This window comes from Nothobranchius furzeri, chromosome 19, assembly GCF_043380555.1.
Source record: "Nothobranchius furzeri strain GRZ-AD chromosome 19, NfurGRZ-RIMD1, whole genome shotgun sequence".
NCBI lineage: Eukaryota > Metazoa > Chordata > Actinopteri > Cyprinodontiformes > Nothobranchiidae > Nothobranchius > Nothobranchius furzeri.
The window spans coordinates 22,818,025-22,844,734 of record NC_091759.1 but is presented as its reverse complement, the minus strand read 5'-3'; the positions used below and the strand labels follow the sequence as shown (position 1 = coordinate 22,844,734).

Here is a 26,710-nt window from a genome sequence, read left to right as displayed (position 1 = left end):
TGGTCGGCGCTCAGTTTCCTACTGCACGAAGCTCTGCCGGGCAGGGGGCGTGGTTAGCAATAAATAAATAAATAAAGAGGTATTGCTTATATTATATCGCAGTACATGATAAGATAATCACTTTTAAAGATTTCTGACAAATCATACATATTTTCTGAAAGAGGAAAACTCCGGAAAGCAATTATTTTAATCATAAATCACAGGTTAGATAGAACCACAAAACTCTTGAGCAAGGCAGTGTTTCTCTAGCAGAGTTTATTTAATAAAACAAGCAAAAAGACCACAACCAAGCCAAAAGTTGTATTGTCAAATTTATTCATTTCATTCACAAGACAGCAGGTTTTCTTGAGCACAAACTCCCAAAAACTTGATTTTAGGCTTAAAGCGCAAGTCACCCCCAAATCAACTTTTTTTCTGATAAACTATATAAATGTGTGTCTAATCGTGCTGCAGACACGTGCAGTCAATAGTTTTGTACTTTAGTGCATTTTAAAATTATAATTTTCTGCCTAAAACTGTCAGTGTTGTGCCATTGTCAGGTAAAAACTCTGCATTGCATTTAAATTTAAATCTGCCATCGCTATTGGCTAAGAGGTACCCTAGAACGTTAGCTGGTACCATATGATGTCACAATGTCGTTGTGAGCCTGTGTGTGTATTTGTTAGCGGCTCCGCCCTCTCGGTCTGCTAGGCAACAGCATTTGTTGCATTTTTCAAACAGGAAGTGGGAGCGGAGTACTACTCTGGTAGGGGGTGACTTGCTCTTTAAAGTTCCATTCTGGCTGAATGTTTACAACATACCGAAGCAGCAACTGAAGTAAGAAAACGTAAACAAACCTGCTTTAGATTTAATATGTTAACGACAAAACACAGGAGCTTATCATTTATGTGGTGCCATATCAATGATGACAAGAAAAACAGACAAAGCTACACCAATACTGTAGCAAATATATACCTAAACTACATGTAGACCATTTACTATAGCACTAAACACATTCTACAGGTGACTAACAGATCATCTCCTACTTTGGTGACTCCACAGTGACACACGTCTGCTGTGTCCTGACTAAAAACATGACTTTTGCATGATTACAGTTCAAGTGTGATAGGTACTGATGATGCATGCATATATGTATATATATCTTCAAAAGCCATTTCAACAGGTGGCTGTTGCGTAACCAGCAGTGCAGAGTTCAAAGGAGAAAAACCATCCTTGGACAAACGCTCCACAGACTCAATAAAAAAATAAATAAAAAACAGTTAGATAATAAATAATACAAGCGTGTTTTAGTGAAACTCTTTAGTGTTGTCTCTAGTAAAGCTCTAAAACAACCGATCCATGATGTGAGGTAGACGGACTCGTGACTTAAGGCATGTTGAGATGTTTTAAAACCTCTTCTGAGCTGATTCTTTAAAGAGCAAGTCACCCCCAAATCAACTTTTTTATCTGATAAGCTACATAAATGCGTGTCTAATCGTGCTGCAGACACGTGTCGTCAATAGTTTAGCACTTTAGTGCATTTTAGTTAAAACTGTAATTTTCTGCCTAAAACTGTCAGTGTTGTGCCGTTGTCAGGTAAAAACTCTGCACAGCATTTTAATTTAAATCTGCCATCGCTATTGGCTAAGAGGTACCCTAGAATGTTAGCTGGTACCATATGATGTCACAATGTCATTGTGAGCCTGTGTGTGTGTGTATTTGTTAGTGGCTCCGCCCTCTTGGTCTGCAAGGGCAACAGCATTTGTTGCATTTTTCAAACAGGAAGTGGGAGTGGAGTAAGACTCTGGTAGGGGGTGACTTGCTCTTTAACCTTTTAGCTGCATTAACATCAAAAACGTTATCTTCCATCCAAATAAATATCACAAGCATAAAATACCACAAATACACAAATAAAACAACCCAACATCAACTTCCTGTTGATGCTGTTGTTGCTAAGGTGGTCTGATGATCCGACTCCCGTCCACAAGTACCAACAGCTGATTCCAGAGTCACTCTGCTATGGAATGGTTCGCGTAGATTTTACCCCAGCATTACGCCTGCTGCCACATAACTGGCAATAATAAGACAAAAGAGTCCCTTTTTCCACCGATCACAGAGGGTGGGTGAGTCTACAGGAAGCAGGAACGTGTTCATGAGTCTGGAACAAGGTGTTTGAGTCTAAATCTGGGATTAAATCTGATCTGAGACTAGATGGAAGTCTAGTCTATGAAACTCACGGTGGTGATCAAATAATCAGATTATAAATAAAAAGGTAGTCACTTTGTAAACATTTGACTCAACCATAATCTTAAATTAGAACTATTTCATGTCTTTCTAAAAGCATCATCTTTTCTTTAGTCTCGATTCTCTGAGATTAAATCCAAACGTGTCGGCTAACAGCAGAACGTCTGATCAAGGACCCTTGGACAGAAAAGATCAGCTCCTACAAATAACAGAAATCCCATTTTAAAAACATACACACTAAAACCCAAACAGGAAGTCCACATCGATAACCTGCCACGTTGTGACCCTTCACGCTAACATGAAAGACTAAAACCTCTGTGAAAAGAGTCGGTAGCTTTATTGAATGAAGGTTTATGTTACATGTTGACGCTAAGATGCCCTTAAGGTCTGGCAGCAAGGCAGCGGGCACAGGAAGTGTCAGGAGACATGAAACGGGGAGACGACACGGGACGAGGTGGACATGTGCCGAGTTTACTGAAAGCAGCAAGTAATAAATAAAAGAGCCAGAGGGATTAGGCGTGAGGCCGTGGATCATGAAAACCCTCAAAGCAAGAATATTAAAGAACCAAAGCCTGAAGCTGCTGCTGCTGAGCGGAGGGCGGCGGTGGAGAAGTCGTTCTGCTTCTGTAATCAGCAAAGATCTAAAAACTCTTTTTTTTTACAACATCTGAGTGAATAAAAGAGCCAGACCGTCTTCTAATCTGGTTTTTAAATCACGCTGGAAGTTTTCCTTTGGATCTTTCTCTCGTTTTTGTCTTTTGAAACGTTAAACCCAGAATTTTAAGCGTCGGGGTTTGTTCCGCTGGGCTGACGAGGGAAATATCACGTCAGTAAAATCCATTTTAAAAAGTCTGACTCCAAAGGCCAAACAACAGATGACTTCAGGTTTTTAAACGTTTCTGTAAAAATGTGCGGCGTGGAAACACGAAACTGAATTTCCCACAGAACAGCAGAGGAGGACGAAGAGGAGGCGGTACGAGACGTGAGCAGGAGCGTCGGGTCGCGTCTCTTCAGCCCGTTCGAGACACCTGAAGGTCGGAGGGACAGAAGTTAAAACCCGCGTCGCTCTAAAACGTTAATCCAGGGTATCTGCAGGTTTAAGGGAGCCAAATTTAAGACTTTTTAAGACCTTTTTAAGGCCACTTGGACCAAATTTAAGCTATTTTTTTAAATTAAATTTGAGCTATAATTTCCAGCTATTGCCTGGAACCGGTGCTAACCACGTCATGAACGTGGGATTAGCCATCCGGTTACCATTAATGTTGCACTTCCCCATGGCGCAAACTCCCACTAGCTTAACGTGCTCATCTAAAAATAGCCCCCTTTCACAACCAACCGAACGTGTACGGTTCCGCTTACGCCCATACACAAAAAATGCTGAACACTAACTAGAAATTCACGGAAATTTTATAGAAATAAAATAATCTTGTTTATTGGGTCTTTGGTAATTTAAGACTTTTGGAAACTATTTAAGGATTATTTGTCTTTTTAAAGGATTTTTAAGGCCTTAAATTTGGAAAAGCAAATTTAAGACTTTTTAAGGACCTGCAGATACCCTGTAATCCCGTAGTGCCGAGTCACCTGAGAGATGTTGACCCCGGTCAGCTTCTCCACTGTTTCAGGGAGGCGGGTCATGATGTTCAGCACCTCGCCCGACAGCTTGGCCACGCCCACCTCCCCGCCGCTCGACACCATGGTGACCTTGTTGGCTTCACACAGAGGCCTGCTGATCTCCTCCGCCATCTGAAACACGACAGAGAGAACAGACGTTGGAACTGACGCGGAGGCTCGTTCTTGCTGCGGGAGTGTTGTTAAGCTACCGAGCAGAGGCGGCTTTCACTCACCAGAGGCAGCTTCTCCAGCAGCATGTCCACCATGGCTCCGGCCTTATACTCCTGGAAGGCCTCCGCCTTCTTGGCCATCTGCTCCGCCTCAGCGCGACCTTTGGCCTCGACAGCAAATGCCTCCGCCTCACCTTTAACCTGAGTGAGCGTTTGCAACCCAGTTCAGCAGCAGAGGGTAATTAGAGCACAGAAACAACCCACAGTCCCATTTACATGCAGGAACACGTGCACACGCTGACCACGTGCACACTCACTAATGAACAACCTTTAGTTTTTTCTCCGCTGGGTCCGTGTGAACAGGCAGGTTCTGTCTCAGAAGCAGCTGTTTACAGATGTGCTTTGCAGCCGTGACAGACCCCAGACGTGTTCCACTGGGAATGAATGTGGGAATTCTGAAGTTTTCAGGATCTACTCCAGTTTTATGGGACATTTCCACAACCAATTATTTAGCGAGAGGCTGAGAAAACCACAGAGTGCAGCAGCCAGGTGTGAAAACAGCTGCTAAACACTCCAGAGAGCTGCAGCTTCACACAACAGAACATCCAAAGTGTCTGGAGCTGAAATCAACACCAGTGTTCTCCGTTCTGCTGCATTTCATCACGTTTCCAGCCTTAACAAGTGTTTTTCTCTGTGTGTGTGTGTGTGTGTGTGTGTGTGTGTGTGTGTGTGTGTGTGTGTGTGTGTGTGTGTGTGTGTGTGTGTGTGTGTGTGTGTACTGATGCTGCAGAGTCTGAAGTGATTTTTATTAGGGATGCAACGATACCCCTTTATTCCAAACCGATGCGATACCGATACTTGGATCTGAGTACTCGCCGATACTGATTACCGATACTTCTACAACACAAAAAAATGCAATGATTTGGAATACGGATTTTATTTTCTTCTCTGCTTTCAACAGGAAAAGACTGTGAGGTAGATAAAAAGTCAAATATATGAATGGAAATGATCACAAAACTGAAATATTAGGTGAACAGAAATGACAAGTTACAGTGAAGCCATTTTCAAGCAACTGCATTGGTATCGGTTCCTGGTATCGGTATCGGTGCATCCCTAATTTTTATAAATATTTTTCAGTACTTCAACTTTTTTGCTCAAAAACAGCTCAGAAAAATCAGATTTTTGGTGTAAAGACACCAAAACGTTTGATTTTCTGCTTTCCTCTTTGCAGAAAAGCCAGTTTTATCTGCTGGAGTCAGACGCGTTGTTCTACGGTAGTTTAGAGAAAACCAGAAACACACAAAACACGTGACGGAATCCTGCCCAGCGTTCCCGTGTGGAAGTCTGTTACTCACCCTGATGGACTCGGCTTCAGCCTCAGCCTCCATGATCATCTTCAAACTGCAGAACCAGGAAGGAGCAGAGCAGAAGTTTCATGTTTTACAACCAGGAGGACGAACCCAGTTCCAAATCCCTAAACTGTGAGAGCTTTTATCGGTTCTGTGGGTCTAATGGGTTAGAAAATGTAGCCTGAAGCAATGTTCATATTTGTCATCTCCTGTCAGAGTCTCCAGCGCTAAAGCTCCGCCCGTGTTAAAGCTCACCGCTCGGCCTCGGCCAGCTTCTCCAGGCGGTACCGCTCAGCCTCCGCGGGTTTCTTCACTTTGGCCTCCAGCTCCTTCTCCCTGCGAGTGATCTCCTGCTCCTGCAGCAGGATCTGCTGCGTCCGCTCCACCACCTGGACCTGCATCTTCTCCTCCTCGATACGCTGCTTCGTCTTCGCTACCTGGAAGAGAAACATTTAAAGCACAACAAAAAGTTTATAAAATGTGTTTTCTACCAACAGATCAGCTAGCGATGTCCCGATCAGGTTTGTTTGCCCTCGAGTCCGAGTCATTTGATTTGGAGAATCTGCCAATACCGAGTCCCGATCCGATACTTGATACATAAAAAAATAAGAAGAAGAAGAAGAAAAGGGAGAAACAGTTCCAGAATGTTCCTTTTTTTTATGTATTTAAATTTTTAACAACAGATCACTTCGGTGAGGTAGCTTGAACAATCAAGTAATAAATAATATAAATTATTCACTTTTGGACTTTATTGCAAATATAAAAAGACTAATATAAAAGCAGATCGCACTTCAACTTAAAATACCTGGCAGGGGTCTATTTAGCCTCAGACCCCAAAATGCTTAGATACGCCCCTGGGCATGGGACGGAGTTTTGAAGATGATGTGAACTGTATCAACGATATAAATACTACATGCTGATAGGTTATTGCTTCATACAGGTACACACGAGTAGTGGGATCAATCTACCTACATTTTATTTTTTAAGAACTTTGTTTTGTTTTCTTGGTTTTTATTTTCCTGTCTTCCTGTCCTGTCTGTCTCTCATCTTCCTGTCCTGTCTGTCTCTCATCTTCCTGTCCTGTCTGTCTCTCATCTTCCTGTCCTGTCTGTCTCTCATCTTCCTGTCCTGTCTGTCTCTCATCTTCCTGTCCTGTCTGTCTCTCATCTTCCTGTCCTGTCTATCTCTCATCTTCCTGTCCTGTCTGTCTCTCATCTTCCTGTCCTGTCTGTCTCTCATCTTCCTGTCCTGTCTGTCTCTCATCTTCCTGTCCTGTCTGTCTCTGATTTTCCTGTCCTGTCTGTCTCTCATCTTCCTGTCCTGTCTGTCTCTCATCTTCCTGTCCTGTCTGTCTCTCATCTTCCTGTCCTGTCTGTCTCTCATCTTCCTGTCCTGTCTGTCTCTCATCTTCCGGTCCTGTCTGTCTCTCATCTTCCTGTCCTGTCTGTCTCTGATCTTCCTGTCCTGTCTGTCTCTGATCTTCCTGTCCTGTCTGTCTCTGATCTTCCTGTCCTGTCTGTCTCTCATCTTCCTGTCCTGTCCTGTCTCTGATCTTCCTGTCCTGTCTGTCTCTCATCTTCCTGTCCTGTCTGTCTCTCATCTTCCTGTCCTGTCTGTCTCTCATCTTCCTGTCCTGTCTGTCTCTCATCTTCCTGTCCTGTCTGTCTCTCATCTTCCTGTCCTGTCTGTCTCTCATCTTCCTGTCCTGTCTGTCTCTGATCTTCCTGTCCTGTCTGTCTCTGATTTTCCTGTCCGGTCTGTCTCTCATCTTCCTGTCCTGTCTGTCTCTCATCTTCCTGTCCTGTCTGTCTCTCATCTTCCTGTCCTGTCTGTCTCTCATCTTCCTGTCATGTCTGTCTCTCATCTTCCTGTCCTGTCTGTCTCTCATCTTCCTGTCCTGTCTGTCTCTCATCTTCCTGTCCTGTCTGTCTCTCATCTTCCTGTCCTGTCTGTCTCTCATCTTCCTGTCCTGTCTGTCTCTCATCTTCCTGTCCTGTCTGTCTCTCATCTTCCTGTCCTGTCTGTCTCTCATCTTCCTGTCCTGTCTGTCTCTCATCTTCCTGTCCTGTCTGTCTCTCATCTTCCTGTCCTGTCTATCTCTCATCTTCCTGTCCTGTCTGTCTCTCATCTTCCTGTCCTGTCTGTCTCTCATCTTCCTGTCCTGTCTGTCTCTCATCTTCCTGTCCTGTCTGTCTCTGATTTTCCTGTCCTGTCTGTCTCTCATCTTCCTGTCCTGTCTGTCTCTCATCTTCCTGTCCTGTCTGTCTCTCATCTTCCTGTCCTGTCTGTCTCTCATCTTCCTGTCCTGTCTGTCTCTCATCTTCCTGTCCTGTCTGTCTCTCATCTTCCTGTCCTGTCTGTCTCTCATCTTCCTGTCCTGTCTGTCTCTCATCTTCCTGTCCTGTCTGTCTCTCATCTTCCTGTCCTGTCTGTCTCTGATCTTCCTGTCCTGTCTGTCTCTGATCTTCCTGTCCTGTCCTGTCTCTGATCTTCCTGTCCTGTCTGTCTCTCATCTTCCTGTCCTGTCTGTCTCTCATCTTCCTGTCCTGTCTGTCTCTCATCTTCCTGTCCTGTCTGTCTCTCATCTTCCTGTCCTGTCTGTCTCTCATCTTCCTGTCCTGTCTGTCTCTCATCTTCCTGTCCTGTCTGTCTCTGATCTTCCTGTCCTGTCTGTCTCTGATTTTCCTGTCCTGTCTGTCTCTCATCTTCCTGTCCTGTCTGTCTCTCATCTTCCTGTCCTGTCTGTCTCTCATCTTCCTGTCCTGTCTGTCTCTCATCTTCCTGTCATGTCTGTCTCTGAACTTCCTGTCCTGTCTGTCTCTCATCTTCCTGTCCTGTCTGTCTCTCATCTTCCTGTCTGTCTCTCATCTTCCTGTCTGTCTCTGATCTTCCTGTCCTGTCTGTCTCTGATCTTCCTGTCCTGTCTGTCTCTGATCTTCCTGTCCTGTCTGTCTCTGATCTTCCTGTCCTGTCTGTCTCTGATCTTCCTGTCCTGTCTGTCTCTGATCTTCCTGTCCTGTCTGTCTCTGATCTTCCTGTCCTGTCTGTCTCTGATCTTCCTGTCCTGTCTGTCTCTCATCTTCCTGTCCTGTCTGTCTCTGACCTTCCTGTCCTGTCTGTCTCTGATCTTCCTGTCCTGTCTGTCTCTGATCTTCCTGTCCTGTCTGTCTCTGATCTTCCTGTCCTGTCTGTCTCTGACCTTCCTGTCCTGTCTGTCTCTGATCTTCCTGTCCTGTCTGTCTCTGACCTTCCTGTCCTGTCTGTCTCTGATCTTCCTGTCCTGTCTGTCTCTGATCTTCCTGTCCTGTCTGTCTCTGACCTTCCTGTCCTGTCTGTCTCTGATCTTCCTGTCCTGTCTGTCTCTGATCTTCCTGTCCTGACTGTCTCTGAACTTCCTGTCCTGTCTGTCTCTGATCTTCCTGTCCTGTCTGTCTCTGAGCTTCCTGTCCTGTCTGTCTCTGATCTTCCTGTCCTGTCTGTCTCTGATCTTCCTGTCCTGTCTCTGATCTTCCTGCATCTCCCAATCCTTCAGAAAAACTCCTGCCTGCTTCCTTCTTTTTGACCTCACAAGTAACTTTAACTAGCAGATCAAATCGATCTGTTGACCGCAAAAAAAGTGGAGTGTGCGCCGCGCTGCCCGGCTGTGCCAGTGACGAGCGCTGCAGCGCAAGCGCGTCCACACGTCATGCTCAAACACAGACAGAAATTACCAGAGAGAAAATGAACGGACACAAATGACTGTGTGTTAATTATATATTTTTTGGTGACGCCACTTAGAAATTTAGAACGTTACTGTGGCCGTGTGCAGAACGCAGCTGGAGTTCATGAATAATCAGCGGTCTGCCTGCTGCTCTGCCCCTAAAGAATCCCCGCTACGCTGAGTCCATATAAATAATATGATAAAGGTAGAAACTGGATCTTTTTGTGCTCCTTCTGGGTGTGGAAGTTAAGGGCATCAGGGGAGCCTGACAACCTTTAAGGAGAACCAAGTTGCTCTCCTGTAATTTGAACCCAGTATCCGAGTCCCGATCAGTCTGAAACCACGTGATCGGGGCCGATTTCCGATCATGTGATTGGATCGGGACATCCCTAATATCAGCTTTACTCGGATAGGTGAGCTGCAGCTGTGTACCTGCAGCTGGTAGGCCATCTCTGACTCCGCCTTCTTGGTGTTCACTTCGATGTCGTAAGCAGCCTTCTTCAGCTCGTAGTCCCTTTGGGCCTTCGCCATGTCGATCTCGTTCTTGTACTGAGCCGATATTTTCACCTGCATCGCGTGAGCCTCCTGCAGAGGAACAAAGGTCAGGTTTAAGATTTCCTCAGACAGAAAACAGGATTTCTGTGTTTCTCACCCTGATCACAGCGTCTCTCTTGTTCTGGGCCTCTCCAATCCGGGCGTCCTTCTGCACCTGAGCTGTTCGGCCTTTTCCCAGAGAGTTGAGATAATCCTGAGGACCAAACAGGAAAATAATGTATGAGCATGTCATCCTCCTCTAAAATCTTAAACAGCTATTTTGGTATCAAAAAGGTGAGGATGCTCCTAGAGGTAAACCGATATGGTTCTTTTAATGCCCATACGTAGAGGTCAAGGTCGATATCTAGAGGTTTTCCACCTTACCTGCATGAGGAAATGTCACTAATAACATTTCTGAACCTGAATCCGTTTTAAACTCTTAACCAACTTAAAATCAAACATCGAACCAAAATTTATCAAATTAATAAAACAGATCAAGCATCAATGGAAAGAAACTTGAGTTGACATAAATAATGGTAAAAAAGATGCTTTTCAGGAACATAAACATATATCTGCAGCAGCACGGGGCTGCCCGTGGATGTGCCTGACTTTAAAGCAGCTCTAGTAAAGAGGAATATTGGCCTGCTTCATCAGCCTGGTCCTAGATGTGATTCTGCGTGAGTGACAGAAGGTACCTGGTCATCATGAACATCTTTGAGGGTGTAGCTGACCACACTGATGCCCATGTTGACCAGGTCCGAGGACGCCACCTTAAACACCTGCTCTGAGAACTTCTTCCTGTCCTTGTAGATTTCCTAGAAGAGGAATGTGAGCATCATTAACGTACTTCTATATCAGGTGGGCGTCACCGCTAGAGAAACTCACCTCCACAGTCAGGTGGGCGATGATGGCTCGCTGGTGTCCCTCCAGAGTCTCTAAAGCGATCTGAGAGATCTCAGGCTCCGACTTTCCCATAAACATCTGGCAGGCTGCAGCCAGCATCTGCTTGTTCTGACCCTGGATCTTCATCTGCAGGAAGCCCTAACATGTGATGCTCTGCAGCAGGTTGTTCCACAGACTAATCTAACACGATGTAATTATGTTTTTGATCATGACTGAAGCCTGACTCTAAAACTGATAAATATGTAGATAAAACTTTGACTAAAGCTCCAGATCCATTCTTTCGTTCTTTTTTAAACACAGAAACAGTTTTGTTTACCTGTTTGTAGCTACAGTTTCGCCGACAGCTGCCGGCTTCTTCAGGCTGACCCCGGGTTTCCACGGGAGCCGTCAGCAGCACGTTACTGCAGCAGCACGTCTAGCTGCTGCTTGGCCCTTCCCACGAGACGCGACGCAGCAGAGGAGCAGCTGTCACCGACAGGGCACGAAGTCACACGAGTGACTTCGTCAGTAAACACAACAACAAGCAGGAGAAAACTACAACATGGCTCCAAAATGTTTGTGTTTTTATATTCTGTCCGTTTTATAATCGCCAATACGGACCTGAAAAACAAAGGAGACCGCTAGCTAGGTGATAACTTCTCACGGGGCCGCACAGTTAGTAACCTTTTTTAAAGTAAAGCGACCGGAAGGCAGTACGTTCTTTATTCTGAAAATCTCGGGAGCTTCTCTCCATTTCCGCGTCCGATTTCCTGTCTTTCCTTCCCCAAAAATGTCGAACTTGACCCGTTTCAGAGGCGTCGCGCGTAGGAAATAGAACCGGCGCGTAAAGGCCGCGACATGCTGCTCCTGAGACGCGGCCGACTCGCGCTGCTGACGGCTGCTGACGGCTCCTGTGGAAAAGGTTCTGTTGACCACAGCCGTTCCTATCAGCAGCTATGACGTGCTGCTGCAGTAACGTGCTGCTGACGGCTGCTGTGGAAAGCCGGGGTGACGCAGCGTCAGCCTGAAGAAGCCGGCAGCTGTCGGCGAAACTGTAGCTACAAAAAGGTAAACAAAACTGTTTCTGTGTTTAAAAAAGAACGAAAGAATGGATTTAGAAAGACACAGCAAGAACACACCTAAGATGTTTAAAGCTCCAGATTTAAACTGTTGCTGCATTTCAGAAAACTTTTAGGTCTGAAGTTAAGTTTATTAAAAAAAAAAAAGTATCAAAAGTCATCATTTTACATGACGTCTGCTAGTTGATTTCCTTTTGATGATTCAGAAACAACCTGCTCTTGAGTTTGCGTCCATTCCGCTCACCACGCTAATGCTTGTGACGTGCACTGACCTGAGCGATCCCAGTAACGGAGATGGGCACTCCGTGGCGAGTGTAAACCTTATCACTCTTCACATTCAGAGTCAGTGTGTTCAGGGAAATCCTGCAGGAGCAGAGGGAGACATGAAGAGGAGGACGGCGGGACTGCGAGAGGCTCTAATGGAGCAGGTTGAGTTAAAAGCTCTCAGCAGATAACAGCAGTCTGGTGCCTCGTTCTGAGGATCTAAGTAGCAATGTTGTCATGAAATAACATCAAATTCTACAAAAAACAGACTATTTGTAACAAAAAGGACATCAACAGAAATGCTCCTGTTCATTAATCCTCCTTATCCCACAAGCAGAAAGATTTTATGTTGCTTACTGATTTTTAAATCATTATTTCTATAAGTTGGTTGAATGTGGAGCATCTTTTGCTGTTGTGTCTTTGTTGTTTGTTTCACATCAGTTAGTTACGTTTGTGTTTCACAAACCAGGGATGCTCAGTGTGATTTAAGATGACGTTTGCAACACGTGGAAGGTTACTGACCTCTGAATCTGCTGAATGCACGGGAAGACAAACACTCGGCCTCCGGCGATCATCAGAGGAGGAGAGCGACAGAAGCCTGAGAGGAAACAGCATCACAACGAAGGGTTAGACGAGAATAAGGATCAAGGAATTTATACATTTTATTAAAGAGCAAGTCACCCCCTACCAGATTCTTACTCAACTCCCACTTCCTGTTTGAAAAATGCAACAAATGTTGTTGCCTAGCAGACCGAGAGGACGAAGCTGCTAACAAATACACACACACACACAGGCTCACAATGACATTGTGACATCATATGGTACCAGCTAACGTTCTAGGGTACCTCTTAGCCAATAGCGATGGCAGATTTTAATTCAAGTGCAGTGCAGTTTTTACCTGACAACGGCACAACACTGACAGTTTTAGGCAGAAAATAACTAAAATGCACTAAAGTGCAAAACTATCTGGAACTTTTTTACGGAACTGCGCTGCTCTGGGTGGCTGCATGTTGGAGTAGCTCTGTTGACTATATGTAAGTTTTGCCTTTTCTTGGAGATTTTTTCTTCTAGTTTCTCAAGAAAAACTGTATTTTTTTTGGACATTTTACTTTTCTGTTTCTGGTGCTGTGAAGCTTGGAGGATTTTTACTGCTATTTTTTATCTTTTTTCACTTTTTGAGCATTTGTTGTGATGCGTAACCATGGCAACAAGCTGGTTTACAATCGGGAGCAGCTGATTAACATTGGAACGGCTGAAATAATACCTCAACTGAAGCCACAAATCCCAAATGAGCTAAAACGCAAGAAGTGTGGGTGCAGAGCGGGAGCAAAACGGAGACAGAGAAAGCGGAAATTCAAAACATCTCTTCCATCGATCATAATGGGCAATGTGAGATCACTGGCCAACAAGATGGAGGAACTCCAAGCCCTTTCAAGAACTCAGCCAAAGTTTCAGCAGTTTCTCAACTGCTGGAGGAGATAATGCAAAGAAGGATTCTCCAGAGAATCAAGAAAATGATGGACAACCCTGAGCATTCTCTTCACAAGACTGTCTGACAACGGAAGAGTGTCTTCAGTCAGAGGCTTCTTCAGTTTGGCTGCAACACTGACCGCTACTGGAGATCCTTCCTGCCAACAATAACTCTTTGATGACTTGATTATTATTATTATTATTATTATTATTATTATTATTCTGAGCTACTACAGCAATCAATTTCCCTCTGGGATTAATAATGTATTTTTAATTGAATTGACTACACGTGTCTGCAGCAAGATTAGACACACATTATATAGTTTATCAGAAAAAAAAGATGATTTGGGGGTGACGCGCTCTTCAAGTAATTAATGTGTTTTTTCTCACTTCCACTAAAAACAGGTCTGACTAATAACTAATAACACCTGTGTTGGTTATCCAGGTAGAAGCTTAAATGAAAGCTTAATAAAAACAACAATAATCAGCTAGTTTGTTTACAAGTTGGTTTATTTTATCTCACCTGACACCACCATAGCCTCGTTTGGACCACAGGTGTAGAACATGTTTTCTTCTCTTCTTTAGACTGAAAAACAACAATAAAACATAAATATTAATTTACTTGGAAGCCTCCCACACAACAAAAGCAATTCAGCCACAAACGACGTAGCCGTGGCCTCGCCTTTAATAATAAACGGGAACCTGTGTGGCTGCTAGCATGAAGGGAGGGGTTACGATGGCAACAGCAGACCAGCAGGGCTCAAATTTAATTAAAGCAAATGTTGCGCAGTAAAGGCAGAAATAAACACAAACAAAAATCCTAAAAACTACGCTCACATCCTGTGAAAAAAACGAATAAATAAAAACATGTAAACATCCTCCAACAGTAACGCATCGTACCGTGTTTACATCGAGAAGAGACCTGAAAAAAGGCGAAATGTGAACACAAACTTACCGATTAACTAATTAACGAAGTCAAATCGGTGAAGTTGGGTTGAATGTATGATAGAGTAACCGTTTACACCGCTTAAAACCGACGTGGGTCGTTCCAGTTAACGTTTAATAACCGTTAAATGATGCTGAGATGATGAAGCTCAGCGTGAAGAACGGAGCACACCCACCGGCCCAGCGGTGCACTTCCGCCCCCTGTCGGCGTGGTGGTGAACCGCTTCCTCAGGCACGTTTATCAGGCTGACATTTTGATTATTTCCTATTCAAATAGATGGATGTCACCCCCCAGAATACACTGACTGGTATTACTTATTTTAAATATAAGTTTACAAAAACAAAGACTAGAAGGTAACAACTGTAAAGATGCATGGTACACATGAAGCTTATAGCATAGCATAGTTTATTTAAATAGCACATTTAAAATGCAGCATGGGAGCTGCCCAAAGTGCTGCACAGGCTAAAACAAAACACACCCATTACAAGGAGCTAAAACAAAGGATAAAAATCTCAATTAAAAGCAGAGAAAACATGAATAATAAGAACACATTAAAACAATGACACAATAAAACACTAAAACGAGTCACTGTCTAAAAGCCAAAGTGTAAAAGTGGGTCTTTAAACGAGATTTAAAAACCACCAGAGATGGAGCCTGCCGAACTCCAATGGGCAATGAGTTCCATAGCTTTGGGGCAGCATGGACAAATGCTCGTTCACCCCGCGATTTGAGCCTCATCCGCGGCGTGTGCAGCAGCAAAAGGTCAGCCGACCTCAACGAGCGGGTGGGCACATATGGAGTGAGAAGGGCAGAGAGGTAGGAAGGTGCCAGGTCACTGAGTGCTTTAAAAACAAAAGTCAGTAACTTAAACTGCACTCTGAAAATGACAGGGAGCCAGTGAAGATGTTCCAGGACAGGGGTAATGTGGCTACGTCGGTGTGTACCCGTCAAGAACCTGGCAGCAGCGTTCTGAACAACCTGCAGCCGATTCAGAGCAGAGTCCGGAACACCAATGAGGAGGGCGTTTGCGTAGTCCAGGCGAGAGGTAATGAATGCATGAATGACTGACTCCAAATGCCTCCGTTTCAGGATTCGTCTGAGGTGAGTAAGGCGGCGAAGCTGATAAAAACAAGACCTCACTACAGAGTTTATCTGTGGGGCCATTGTGAGGACATTATAGAGGACATTGAGCAATATTCACAAGTCTGTTTGACACTTTTGACAGGATATTTCCAGAAATATTTGTTAAAGGATTTGAACATTTTGAACACTTGTCACATTTTCTTTTGTTTATAGCACAGAAAGATGCTCTCACAAGCACCTACTACCGGTCTTTAAAGAGCAAGTCACCCCCTGCCAGATTCTTACTCAACTCCCACTTCCTGTTTGAAAAATGCAACAAATGCTGTTGCCTAGCAGACCGAGAAGGCGGAGCCTCTAACAAATACACACACTCACAACATTGTGACATCATAATGTACCATCTAACATCTTAGTGTACCTCTTAGCCAATAGCGATGGCAGATTTAAATTCAAATGCAGTGCTGAGTTTTTGCCTGACGATGGTGCATCACTGACAGTTTTAGGCAGAATATTTTAATTTTAACTAAGATGCACTAAAGTGCCGAATTATTGACTACATTTGTCTACAGCACAATTGGACACTCATTTATATAGTTTATCTGCAAAAAAAGTTGATTTGAGGGTGACTCGCTCTTTAACGAGCGAGTCACCCTCAAATCAACTTTTTTCCCTTCCCTTTTTTTGTGTTTTTTCTAGAAACAATTAGACATGTTTACTGTATATTTGCACAGTTTAAATCCAGCCTGAAGACACATTTTTTAAATTTGGCTTTTGGTCAATGATCGGTCTTTTATGCTGTGACTCTTCTGTTTTACTGACTTCTGTTTTTATTGACTTCTCTTTTATTGGCTGTTTTATACATTTGTATTGTTTTTAGGTGTTTCTATTTTATGACAGCTTTTATCTGTGTTTAATGTGTATGTATGTGTATTTTGAATGACTTTTTTGGTTTAACTCTGTGCAGTGCTTTGGTCAGCTGACATGCTGTTTTTAAATGTGCTATGTAAATAAAATTGGATTGGATTGGATATTTAAAAAAGGATAGAAATTATCCATGTTTCTCTTTTCAGCTGGTATTTTTTAACTCTTACAGTCAAGTCTAATGTTCATTTCCACAAATGTACAAGTGGGGGAATAACATGGAGCAGATAAAGAAGAATAGTGAATAGTGTAAAACAGGCACATGACACCATTTTTCTGTGGTTATACTGTAATTCTGGACCATTTTCTAGTGGTGAAACGGCCTATACCTGAGTATTACGCAGACTACACCACTGTGATGGTCCCATTCTACTCGTCCATCAAGTGCATCCTCACCTCCACTATCACTGTGTGGTACGCGGGGGCACTGCGAGGGACAAACAGACTACAGCATGTTGTGTGCTCAGCAGAAAAGGTGATCGGCTATATCCTGCAATGGATTCATGAGCTGCAGACCTCCATGGCTGTGAAGCATGCAGGTTACATCACAGCTGACACCTCTCATCCTGGCCATGGTCTGTTCAAACTACTCCCTTCAGGCAGGAGGTTCATGTCGACCTGGGCAATAACCTCACGCCACAAGAACAGCATCTTTCCCAGTGCTGTAGGTCTCCTGAACATCAGATAAACATTTTAACCATACAGAAACTAGTCACCCTGCGTCTAGATCTATCCCAACCTCTGTTTCTCTCCTATGTTCTATGCTTATTATGTCACGGTCTGAGGTATTTCCCTGCTGTCACTCCCTGTCTTTTGAGTTTCCCTCTGCAGGTGGGCGTGTCTGGAGGTGACCAAGCTGCAGCAGATCTGCTCATCAGCTGGCCAGGGGTATTTAAGCAGCTGGGAGACTCCTACACTTCGCTGGATGATTACTCTACCTGGGTACCTTCTAACAGCCACTTGTGAAACTTATTCGAGCTCTGTAAACTCTTGAGAATTAGATTTGTTTTTGGATTATGGATTTTTGAGATTTGATGTGTTTTTGGATTTTGGATTTTTGCCTTTGTGACCTCCTGCTCTTGTTCCCAGACAAACCTACACACTCATCTCTGACTGGCAGAACTCTGGAGCCCACACCATTTGGATCTCCAACTCCGCTTGTCTCTCAGCCTCTTCCCTGGCCAGACCCGCCTCCAGCTGCCCACCTAACCTCCCCGGACCTCCCCAAGCTCAGCTCCCTCCACGTCTCTTTTCTGGATCTCAGTCCCTGCTACCCAGACCGGACCACTCCTCCCTCAAACCAGTTCCCACCTCTCCAGACCGTAAGTCCTCCACATAAGCCTGATTCCCTGTGCCATCCGCAAATTGGATCTAACTCCGATCTGTCCACAGCTTCTCCCGCACCAGCTTCCTCGTGCAAGAACTCAGCTACGTTTACGCTGCTTCCTTGGTTTCCCTTTAAAATAAATTTTTAAAAACATTTTACACCGTCTCAGATCTGATTCTGTATGTCGTGGGTTAGATTTCTTCACCACAACATGACATATTAAGCATAACCCCTTTTATATGATGCATCTGTGTCTGCACCATTCCACCAAACCTGCTAATGAGAGCTTCACTCAGGTGCTTGGCATCAAATCAGATTGTGTGTGTGGTAATTGGACACCAGCTGGTCCTCGTTATCCATAACGAGACCAGGGAGGATAAAAAGGTGACCTGCTGAGAGGTGTGCGTGGTCGACCTGTCATTTGGCAGTAAAACTCACCTCCTCATGGCGCCAAACACGGTGAAATAAAATCTTTTTCTAAGATGTAAACAGCGCTTCGAGTTTAAAAACGAAGATATTTCTCCGACCACCTCGTGAGCTGGTGAACTACGTCCCATGAATCAATCTCTTCATTTGTAAATGTGGAATCTGCTGGGGTGAGTGTACAATATTGTGTTCCCTGATTTTTGGTTGATTCAGGCTTTTTCTGTTTAGTTTCCTAGCAGTTGACCAACCAGTCTAAAAAAAAATCACTCATTATCTTTAATGTTGATCCTCAGTAAGGTCACAGAAAGCTGGTGTCAGTCTCAGCAGTCTTCGAGCAAGGATATGGGAGATACCCTGGACAGTCTCTAGTCAGCCTAACATGCACATGTTTGGTCTGTGGACGGACAATGGAGAAAACCTAATGGCCAATGACCAAAAGAGAGGACATGTAAAAAGTGAGTGATTTGAATAATGACAAATGCTGGAGTGTTTGGGGACATAATGGGAAATAATAGAGGTTTGCCTTTTGAAGTGTTTCATTTCAACAAGCCAGTTGGGTGGCATTTGTTAGTGACCTGTTCTCCTCCCTGCTCCATCCCTGGGTACATTAACCTGCCTTTAATATCATCATCATCTTTATTTATAGAGCCTCTTACAAGCATGAGACATGCCACCAAAGTGCTGCACAGTAACAAGTTAAAAGTAAAAGATCAACGACATATAACCCAGAGAGTTAAAAGCCAAACCAGTCAGTGCGTTTACATGCAGCCAGTCTCTAGTCTCATTTTATTTATAATAGCTGTGGCATCGGACTTGTTGGGGGTTGTTCGCAGTCGGGTAGGTCTGCCGGCGACGAAGACAGTGCAAACAGGCATGCAGCGTTCCAGTGCTAGGAGGGAAGGCTTGTCGCCTTTAGGCAGCGAGGGCTGGGCATGGTGGATGCCAAGACCACGCAGATATCTGCCGCTACGGACTCAGGCAGTTGGACTCATGTTGTGGACTTACCGCCGTCCTCGCAAGCTGCACCCCGGGGCGTTGGAAGCTCAGACCCCGGGGAGGGGGGTCACCACATCTGAGACAGTAAGTACCGCTGCTCGTGTGACTCATGCTGGACTGTTGGTTTTAGAAGAGAGGGCTTGGGCCATGGTGTTTAATCATTGTATCTTATTGATAGTGCAATAAAGTGTGGCTTTTATAAGTCGTTACCTACTGGTGGTGGTTTCAGGTTCTGTCTGGAGGGCAAGATATTCTGCCCGTGCTGCCCACAGCTAGCCTGGCAAGCCAGACTAAATAAATGTATTATTTAGTCTGGCCATGCTCCATTAACGGCTCTTGGTTGTGGGGCGGGTTCTACTGTTGTCTTTCAAATGATCTCCGCATTCCACTGGACAATGAATGTGACATACTCATCTTGTTTCACTCTGTTGCATCATCCCACCCACCAGGCATATAGAGTGCCCTGATTGGCCCACAAAGCGGATAAAGCTCTGTGATTTGTTCACTAAGCAGATGGAGCACTATGACTGGCCCACCATTATGGACCAATCACAGCTCTTTGTGTGTTTGAAACCCCTCTAGAGAGCTGTGATTGGCTAGCCAGAGTCCTGGTAGGAGCTGCTGAGGTTCCAATGGAGCATGCCTAGACAATTCTTTGCAAAGCAAGAATTTGGTCTAGTTCACTAGGCTAGCCCACAGCAACTTTCATTACAATATCAATCTGGTGTAGTGATGGGAATTCCGGCTCTTTTTAGAGACCCGGTTCTTTCGGCTCAGCTCACCAAAAAGAGCCGGCTCTTTCGGCTCCCAAGTGGCTCCTCAGATTTTCAGTTGCGTAGAGTACATTTATAATCAAAATAATGCAAAACTATGTGTAAAATGATTTACTAAATTTAAAAAATGCTATATATCAAATATTTATCATTTCTATGGATTTAATAACTGAACACTTACAGAAATCTCCACTTTCCGACTGCTGGCGCTCATTTTCTCACCGTCTTCGTCACACTCTCCTCTCTCTCTCTCTCTCTCTCTCTCTCTCTCTCTCTCTCTCTCTCTCTCTCTCTCTCTCTCTCTCTCTCTCTCCATTTTCCTCCTCCTCATTCCCTCTGGTCTCCCTCCGCCCGCATGTGCTCTGCTGTGTGTCTGAGTCTTATCCTCCCTCTTCCCCACCCCTACTGCTCGGTGTGTGGACAGTCTGGACACACAGTTACACATCTTGACCAATCACCTGTGGCTTTCACCAAAGCAAAAGGGGGGGGGGGGGGGAACAGCTCCCAATGACGAGCCGGCTCCCGTCGTTCACTTCAAAGAGCCGGCTCTTAGAGCCGGTTCGTTCGCGACCGACACATCACTAATCTGGTGCATGGGTCTCCTCCCCTATAATCCAGTTCCGTGTTTTCAGTGTGCTGACCACACAGAACAAGCCAGGGAAGCATAAAGACTAATAATTTTTTTCTAAAAGTGCTTATCCAACACTCAGTAAACGATTCAACGCGGGATCGTACATTCCGAGTTGTCCGGATATTTGTAGTTGTTGGCGAAATGACTCAAAATTTATTTTTTTCGTATATTTTTTGTTTTGTTTAATGTTTCGTTCCCTACTCCGTTCCGTGTTTTGGTAGCGACTCGTAAAAGACAAGGAGGTGGGTCTTGGTTTCGGCCAATGAGAGTCGCTCATTTGAAGCGCTCACCCAAAACCTTCAATTTTGAATTCTAACGCTCGAAGACGGCTTTGAGTAACAAGGAACTCGCCCTTAAGGTAATTTAGTTTATGTACATTAAAGAGGGGTTTTTATCTGAATTGTAGAAGATCCACTAAATTATTAGTCAAGGATATCGTCGTTTAAAATGTAAGCTAACGGTTTTATGTTTTTATCTTTACTCTTGAGCTAACAACAGGCGTTGATAGCGTTTAAATATAATTATTCCAAGTGGAACAAATTTAATGTAAAACGTTTATTATGTGAACTCGCTCAGGTACGAGGTTAGATTTAGTCAAATAAAGTTGGTTAACGTGGAATAAATGTCTTACTTCATTAGCCATGCTATGTTAGTACTTTGCATTAATAGCAGCGTATTTTCCACCTTAGATATGCATTATTTAGGCTTTTGTGTTTCCTTAACAAACAGACCGATACTTATTTAATGTTTTAGCTTCTAATACAGATCCCGAATATCAAACATTTATTACTGATGTATTTTCACTATTAAAGTTGAGTATCTGCCATTTAAATACTTTTATTAAGAATAGAAATTAAGTTTTAGAAGAAAAAATGATTAAAACAAAATTGTAAGTGACGCTAGCAGTTTTATATGAAAGTGTGCATAGTTTTTGTTTTCGTGTTGCTGCACATTGGGCTAAAAACCTGATATTTTTGTGTTGCATGGCAGGAAACCTGGTGTAAACATTTTTATGGTGTCATATTCATATTAAAGTATTAAAATTTCTTAAGTAATATAACCGTTTTTGTTTCTCAAGCGCTCCAGGAATTATAAACTGATTATTACTGAAACTTTTGCATCATAAATCTCAGCTGTGTCTGATGTTTATCATAACAACGGAGTTTTTCTCCTCTGATTTTGACCAAATTCTTTTCTTTTCTCCATTCTCAGCTCATCATGTCCCGTTTGCCTGTGATAACCAAGAGGGTTCTCACCAGCAGCAACTCTGAGAACTCTCATCACTTGGCACCTGCTCCGGTTTGTATTAAAAAAGATTTATTTAAATTTCACCTTCCTAGTTTGTAGCTAATGGCTTAATGGGGAAGCACTTAGCCAAAATCCCTTCATTAGTGCTCTTTAAATCGACAGTAAATATTCTTAAAACTTTTTGTTTTTGCAGAAGAAGGTGCGCAGAGAGCAAGAGCCACAAAGATGTCCGACAGCTGTAACCGTGATAGGAGACAAACGCCCTCCAGTTGCATCAGGAAGAGCTTCTCTTTGTAAGTTACTGTCTCAGTCGGCGTATTCTAGCTCTGGCGGGGTGTTAGAAAACCTCAGTTGGATTATGGTTTTATGCAGATAAATCGGTGAGAGGTGCAGGAGCTGCTACCGTGGCTGCTGGTCCTTCCAGAGGTGAGACAGGTTGCCTTTAGTCCATCAGTAACTATTTTTAGTTGGGAAAATAATTCACATGATTACATTGTTTCATCAGCTGTCCAGAAGGTGCCCACAGCTTCGACTGCTCCTAAAGGTGCAGCCAAACCGCCCGCTGCCACTAAAGCAGGTGAGAAATGCAACTTTTTAAAACCACCTCAGAGCTGTCAAGCCGAAGCTGCAAAATATAATTTGGCTGGAAAATTTTATGCTGTAATTTCGTGCAACAACTAATCAGGACGTAGGAAAGTTTGACAGAACCTTGAAATAAACGGGTCTTCCTGTGTCCAGGTGGGACCGGGGCTCCGAGGAGACAAGCGTGGGACCTGAAGGGCAAGGTCAGCGACATGGAGGGCAAGATCCGCAACTACCAGACCAAGGTCCGGTCTGTGAACGAGGAGAATGAGCTCCTGAAAGGCTCCGTGGCCCAGAGCCGCAACCGACTGTCTGACCTGGAGAGAGAGGTGGAGAGTCAGAAGAGCAAAATCTGGTCAGAGATGTTTTCTTTAGGATTTGAAGCTAAATCATTAAATAATTTCACTTCAATACAATCAATGTTTGTTTTGTCGTCATGTAGTGGGTATGAAGTGGAGCTGCAGGCTTTGTGTGGAGTCCGTGAGGATCTAAAACACATGACCAGTGAGAAGAACTGCCTTCAGAGGGAACTTTCTGATCTGGAGGCAAAATACAAAGTCATGGAGACTCTGAGGGACAGCCAGGAGGCCGAGCTGCAGACTCTGAAGGTAAATTATCGTCCTCTCCAGCTGGAACTGGATGGGTTATATGATCAAATCTGTGAAATGATTCAAAGAAGGCCCGATCTCTCTGAAATGTTTAAACACAAGAGAGGTGGTAGCACCTTCAGTGGGTCTGTGGGCGTCGGCAGCGGTGGCTCAGACGGCTGGGTGAATGTTTTGCTGTCTGCTGCAGATGAAGCTGTCGGTTCAGGACTCGACCGTGACCCGGCTCCAGACCAGCCTCACAAACGCACAGGAGGAGGTTCGCACCCTGAAGGAAACCGTGGTGGAGCAGAAAGATGAGCTTCATGCTGGAGAGATGGAACGCCGACGGCTCCATAACATGATTCAGGAACTCAAGGTGAGTTCTTGTGATGCACCCGCCCAACACGATCCGATCGGTACCTTTAAACCGTTTTTGTTGCCTCTAACTATATTTATGTAGTTGTGATTATTTTCCCGTTATGTCGGGTTGTTTTCACCTGTGTTTCTGAACTGATGTTCCTGTTTGTCCTGCAGGGCAACATCAGGGTCTTTTGTAGGGTGCGCCCTCTAGTGGATGGAGGCCTGAGCAGTCACATCCAGCTTGCCCCCAGTGACAACAAGTCCATAACTCTGGCCAAAACGGAGGAGGTGAGGGTCGTGTGGCACAGGAGTTAAGTGCTCGCCCCGTAATTAGACGGTTGAAGGTTCGAGCCCCGCTCAGTCTGTCACTGTCATGTCCTTGGGCAAGACACTTAACCTCCCTTACCTGCTGGTGATGGTCGGAGTGCTTGTGTACAGCAAACTCCCCTCCGTCAGTGCACCCCAGGGCAGCTGTGGCCACAGTGTTGTATGTTGTAAAGTGCCTTGGGGGGGTTCCAGGGCTCTAGATGGGTCTATATTAAATACAGGCAATTTGTTTATATAGATAGTTTCTGATTAGTTAACAAATTGCCATTTTGTTTAAAATGTGCATAAAAAAACTAAATAAGGAGAGAAACTTGACTCCTGTTTTGTTTCTGTCCATCAGTCTCACACGGGGAAAAGTGCAGACACTCATAAGAATTACCATTTTAGCTTTGACCAGGTGTTCGGTCCGCACGCTTCACAGCAGCAGGTGAAACACACACACACACACACCTACTGATCTACACGCTGTGTAAGGGGAAATCACGAGGACTTTTCTTTTTCAGATCTTTGAAGAGATCTCGCTGCTGGTGCAGTCGGCGCTGGACGGGTACAACGTCTGCTGCTTCGCGTACGGGCAAACGGGAAGTGGGAAGACTTACACCATGGAGGGGGAGGAGTTTGACGACAGCAGAGGCGTCATTCCCAGGGCTGTGCAGCAGATCTTTAGAGCGGGCGAGAAGCTGGAGTCTCAGGGCTGGGAGGTTAGTTTAGAAACGCTTGTGTGCAGAACCATGAGTAGAAAACACAGTCGGACTGTTATATGCACGGTTTTTCTGTTTCAGTTCAACTTCACGGCCAGCTTTGTGGAGATTTATAATGAGACTCTGAGGGACCTGCTGTACACGGGCAAGCCCAGCAAGAGACCAGAGCACGAGATCAGGAAGAGCAACAACGAAGTGACGGTTACAAACCTGACCTACAAGCAGGTCTGCTCTGAGGGTCAGGTACGTCAGGAGGACCTCCTAGTCACTTTAAAGCTACAGAACAGGTCATCAGTAGGGCCCGATCGAGATATCAACCGATATCAGGGTCATTAACAGTATCGGCTCTCGGCCAAAAAGACGGCCGATGTTCTGCTATCTATCCAGCAGATGGCGCCAGCTTTATGAACTCATGTTGTGTGGCTCCGCTCCTTTGAACTTTGAACACAAATGATTGTTTTGGAACTTTTTTTAATTCTTTATGTTATGTGCAATTTCCTGTCCAGGGTTTAAAGTTCACCAAGTTAACCTCCAGAGTGTTTTGTTACAAAGCACAAGTATTATGTTTTATTTATTGCTGCATTTTTATTTTTATTTTCTTATAGGGATCTTCTGTCCCTAAATGTGTTAGATTCCCCAGAGTTAGCCAAGTCAGGAAAAACATGTTGTAACCAGTTTTAGTTTAAAGCAATGGAAGGGCAGGCTTGCATTCACCTACATAAAAAACACTACAGTGTGTGTGAATTCACTTACTTTGTTTTATGCTAAACTAAGAAAACCAACTGCTGCCAGATCATGTTGGGCTGGTTTTTGAGATCTGCTAAATCTTATGTGCATTACATGGAAACCCTGGTGAGTTACTGAGACAGTTCTTTGGTGTGTAAGAGAGAAACAAGTTTGCATCAAAAGGCAGAGAATGAAGGGTTTAAGCTTAAGAACATTTTTATTCATTTATTTTGTGAGGGAGATTTATCGGCCATTATATCGGCTATCGGCCTTAAAAGTTTTGTATCTGTATCGGTCGGGCCCTAGTCATCAGGTAAATTTGAGAGTTTTTATACAAAGTTCATCATTAAAATCTCTCCTGCAGGATTTCACTTCCATAGACCTGCAGAGTTCATGCTTTAAAGCTCATTTTGGTCCATTTTAATGTTTTGAATCGTCTTAATAATCTTTGCTTCCCGTCTCCTCCCAGGTCCTCGACCTGATTGCTCTGGCCAAGCAGAACCGCTCCACGGCCCAGACGGCTCAGAACGACCGCTCCTCTCGCTCCCACTCCGTGTTCCAGCTGCAGATCGAGGGAGCAAACGCCGGCAGGGACGTCCGGTGCAAATGTGTGTTTGAGTATCAGCGGTGAGCTTTAGAAAACGTTCTCTAGTCTCTTATTTATAATAGGTGTTCTTTTGTCTTTCTCACGTGAAGCCACGCTCTGCCTGGTGGATCTGGCCGGTAGTGAGCGGATGGTGAAGAGCCAGTCTCAGGGGGAGCGCTTTAAGGAGATGACGTCCATCAACAGTTCCCTGTCCAACCTGGGGATCGTCATCACCTCTCTGGCTAACAAGGTGCGTTACCTGCAGCCCGGCACAAAAGGAATCGGCTCAGCGAGTGTTATTAAGCGTTTCTGTGTTTCAGGAGAGCCACGTCCCCTACAGGAACTCCAAGCTGACCTACCTCCTGCAGGGATGCCTGGGAGGAAACAGCAAAACGTTCGTTCATAACACTCGTCTCCATCAGTCGTGTCGCTTCTTATCTCCTGAAACAGAGAATAGGATTTCTAACAGAGCTGTGTTTCTCTTCTTAGATTGATGTTCGTCAACATTTCCCCCGAGCCGGACAGCTTTGGGGAAACTCTGAACTCCCTGAGGTTTGCCAGTAAGGTTGGTGACATCTTCACTAATAATCCTGGCTTATAAACTTAGAAACAGTGCAATGATTTTTATTTTAATACATCCTGAATTTTTAGTTTGTTTAACAGGCTAACATGATTCTAGTGATTGAGCTAAAAATTAATATTTTTATAAGGAAATATTTTTCATCACCTATTTGTTGCTGTATTAGAAATGCTGATTTATTTATCTTCGCAGGTGAACGACTGCGTCATCGGGACGGCGAGCTCCAACAAAAAGTAGAAATTAAGCCTCCAATTTTGTTTTTTAACCTTATTATTTACACAATCACATAGTGACTCCATGGTTCAGTTTGAAGCCTGGTCTACACGTGTCTCACTTGTAAAAACCAAAAAAAAAATTGTTTTGTCTCAGGCACTCTTACAGGCTTTAGCCTCTTTTTGTAAATAGATTTTTGTTTAGCTTTTTTTAAACTTTAATTAAAATTGTATGAATTTTACTAATGAAAACCATCATATTCTGTTTTTTTCCATCCTTTATTGTTGTAAATCCACTGCAGAAACATCTAGTTTTATTACCAATGCTGACTTCTGATCTCCTTTTCTTGTTGGGTCTTAATAAATATTTTACCTGAGCTGCTCCTGTTTTTAAATGACGTATATTCTTACTTCTC

At 44.1% G+C, this 26,710-nt stretch overlaps 2 protein-coding genes across 6 annotated transcripts; one reads left to right on the top strand and one right to left on the bottom strand.

Annotated features, from left to right (window-relative positions):
* Nucleotides 1-298: 298 nt before the first annotated feature.
* On the bottom strand, nt 299-14,433 carry flot1a (flotillin 1a). The gene is made up of 13 exons (XM_015974026.3): nt 14,238-14,433; nt 13,806-13,868; nt 12,335-12,410; nt 11,821-11,911; nt 10,473-10,616; nt 10,283-10,402; nt 9,706-9,801; nt 9,486-9,638; nt 5,609-5,790; nt 5,360-5,405; nt 4,068-4,205; nt 3,805-3,966; nt 299-3,251 (listed from the first exon to the last, which is right to left on the bottom strand). The coding sequence occupies exons 2-13, from the start codon at nt 13,846-13,848 to the stop codon at nt 3,234-3,236; spliced, it is 1,269 nt and encodes a 422-aa protein (XP_015829512.1). The 5' UTR covers nt 13,849-13,868; nt 14,238-14,433; the 3' UTR covers nt 299-3,233.
* Nucleotides 14,434-18,065: 3,632 nt separating this feature from the next.
* Nucleotides 18,066-26,671, top strand: kifc1 (kinesin family member C1). 5 transcript variants are annotated; one of them, XM_054745363.1, is made up of 17 exons: nt 18,066-18,155; nt 21,598-21,684; nt 21,827-21,926; nt 22,006-22,059; nt 22,139-22,210; nt 22,372-22,570; nt 22,658-22,823; nt 23,011-23,178; nt 23,337-23,450; nt 23,830-23,916; nt 23,993-24,190; nt 24,272-24,433; nt 25,386-25,524; nt 25,613-25,752; nt 25,823-25,896; nt 25,992-26,067; nt 26,275-26,671. In XM_054745363.1, exons 2-17 carry the CDS (start codon nt 21,604-21,606, stop codon nt 26,317-26,319), a joined length of 1,875 nt encoding a protein of 624 aa, XP_054601338.1. In that variant the 5' UTR covers nt 18,066-18,155; nt 21,598-21,603; the 3' UTR covers nt 26,320-26,671. The 5 variants fall into 5 exon arrangements, with proteins under 5 accessions (XP_054601338.1, XP_070403684.1, XP_070403683.1 ...); XM_070547583.1 differs by lacking the exon at nt 18,066-18,155 and adding an exon at nt 18,330-18,440; XM_070547582.1 differs by lacking the exon at nt 18,066-18,155 and adding an exon at nt 18,467-19,065.
* Nucleotides 26,672-26,710: the final 39 nt, after the last annotated feature.

Excerpts from the sequence above, each read along its gene's own strand:
- flot1a (XM_015974026.3), bottom strand. The coding sequence starts at position 13,848 with ATGTTCTACACCTGTGGTCCAAACGAGGCTATGGTGGTGTCAG. Across the intron at positions 5,791-9,485 it reads AGATGGCCTACCAGCTGCAG|GTAGCGAAGACGAAGCAGCG; the intron begins GTACACAGCTGC and ends TTTCTCTTCCAG. Across the intron at positions 5,406-5,608 it reads AAGCTGGCCGAGGCCGAGCG|TTTGAAGATGATCATGGAGG; the intron begins GTGAGCTTTAAC and ends CTGGTTCTGCAG.
- kifc1 (XM_070547582.1), top strand. The coding sequence starts at position 18,487 with ATGGGAAATAATAGAGGTTTGCCTTTTGAAGTGTTTCATTTCAACAAG. Across the intron at positions 21,685-21,826 it reads ATCACTTGGCACCTGCTCCG|AAGAAGGTGCGCAGAGAGCA; the intron begins GTTTGTATTAAA and ends TTGTTTTTGCAG. Across the intron at positions 26,068-26,274 it reads CCCTGAGGTTTGCCAGTAAG|GTGAACGACTGCGTCATCGG; the intron begins GTTGGTGACATC and ends TTATCTTCGCAG.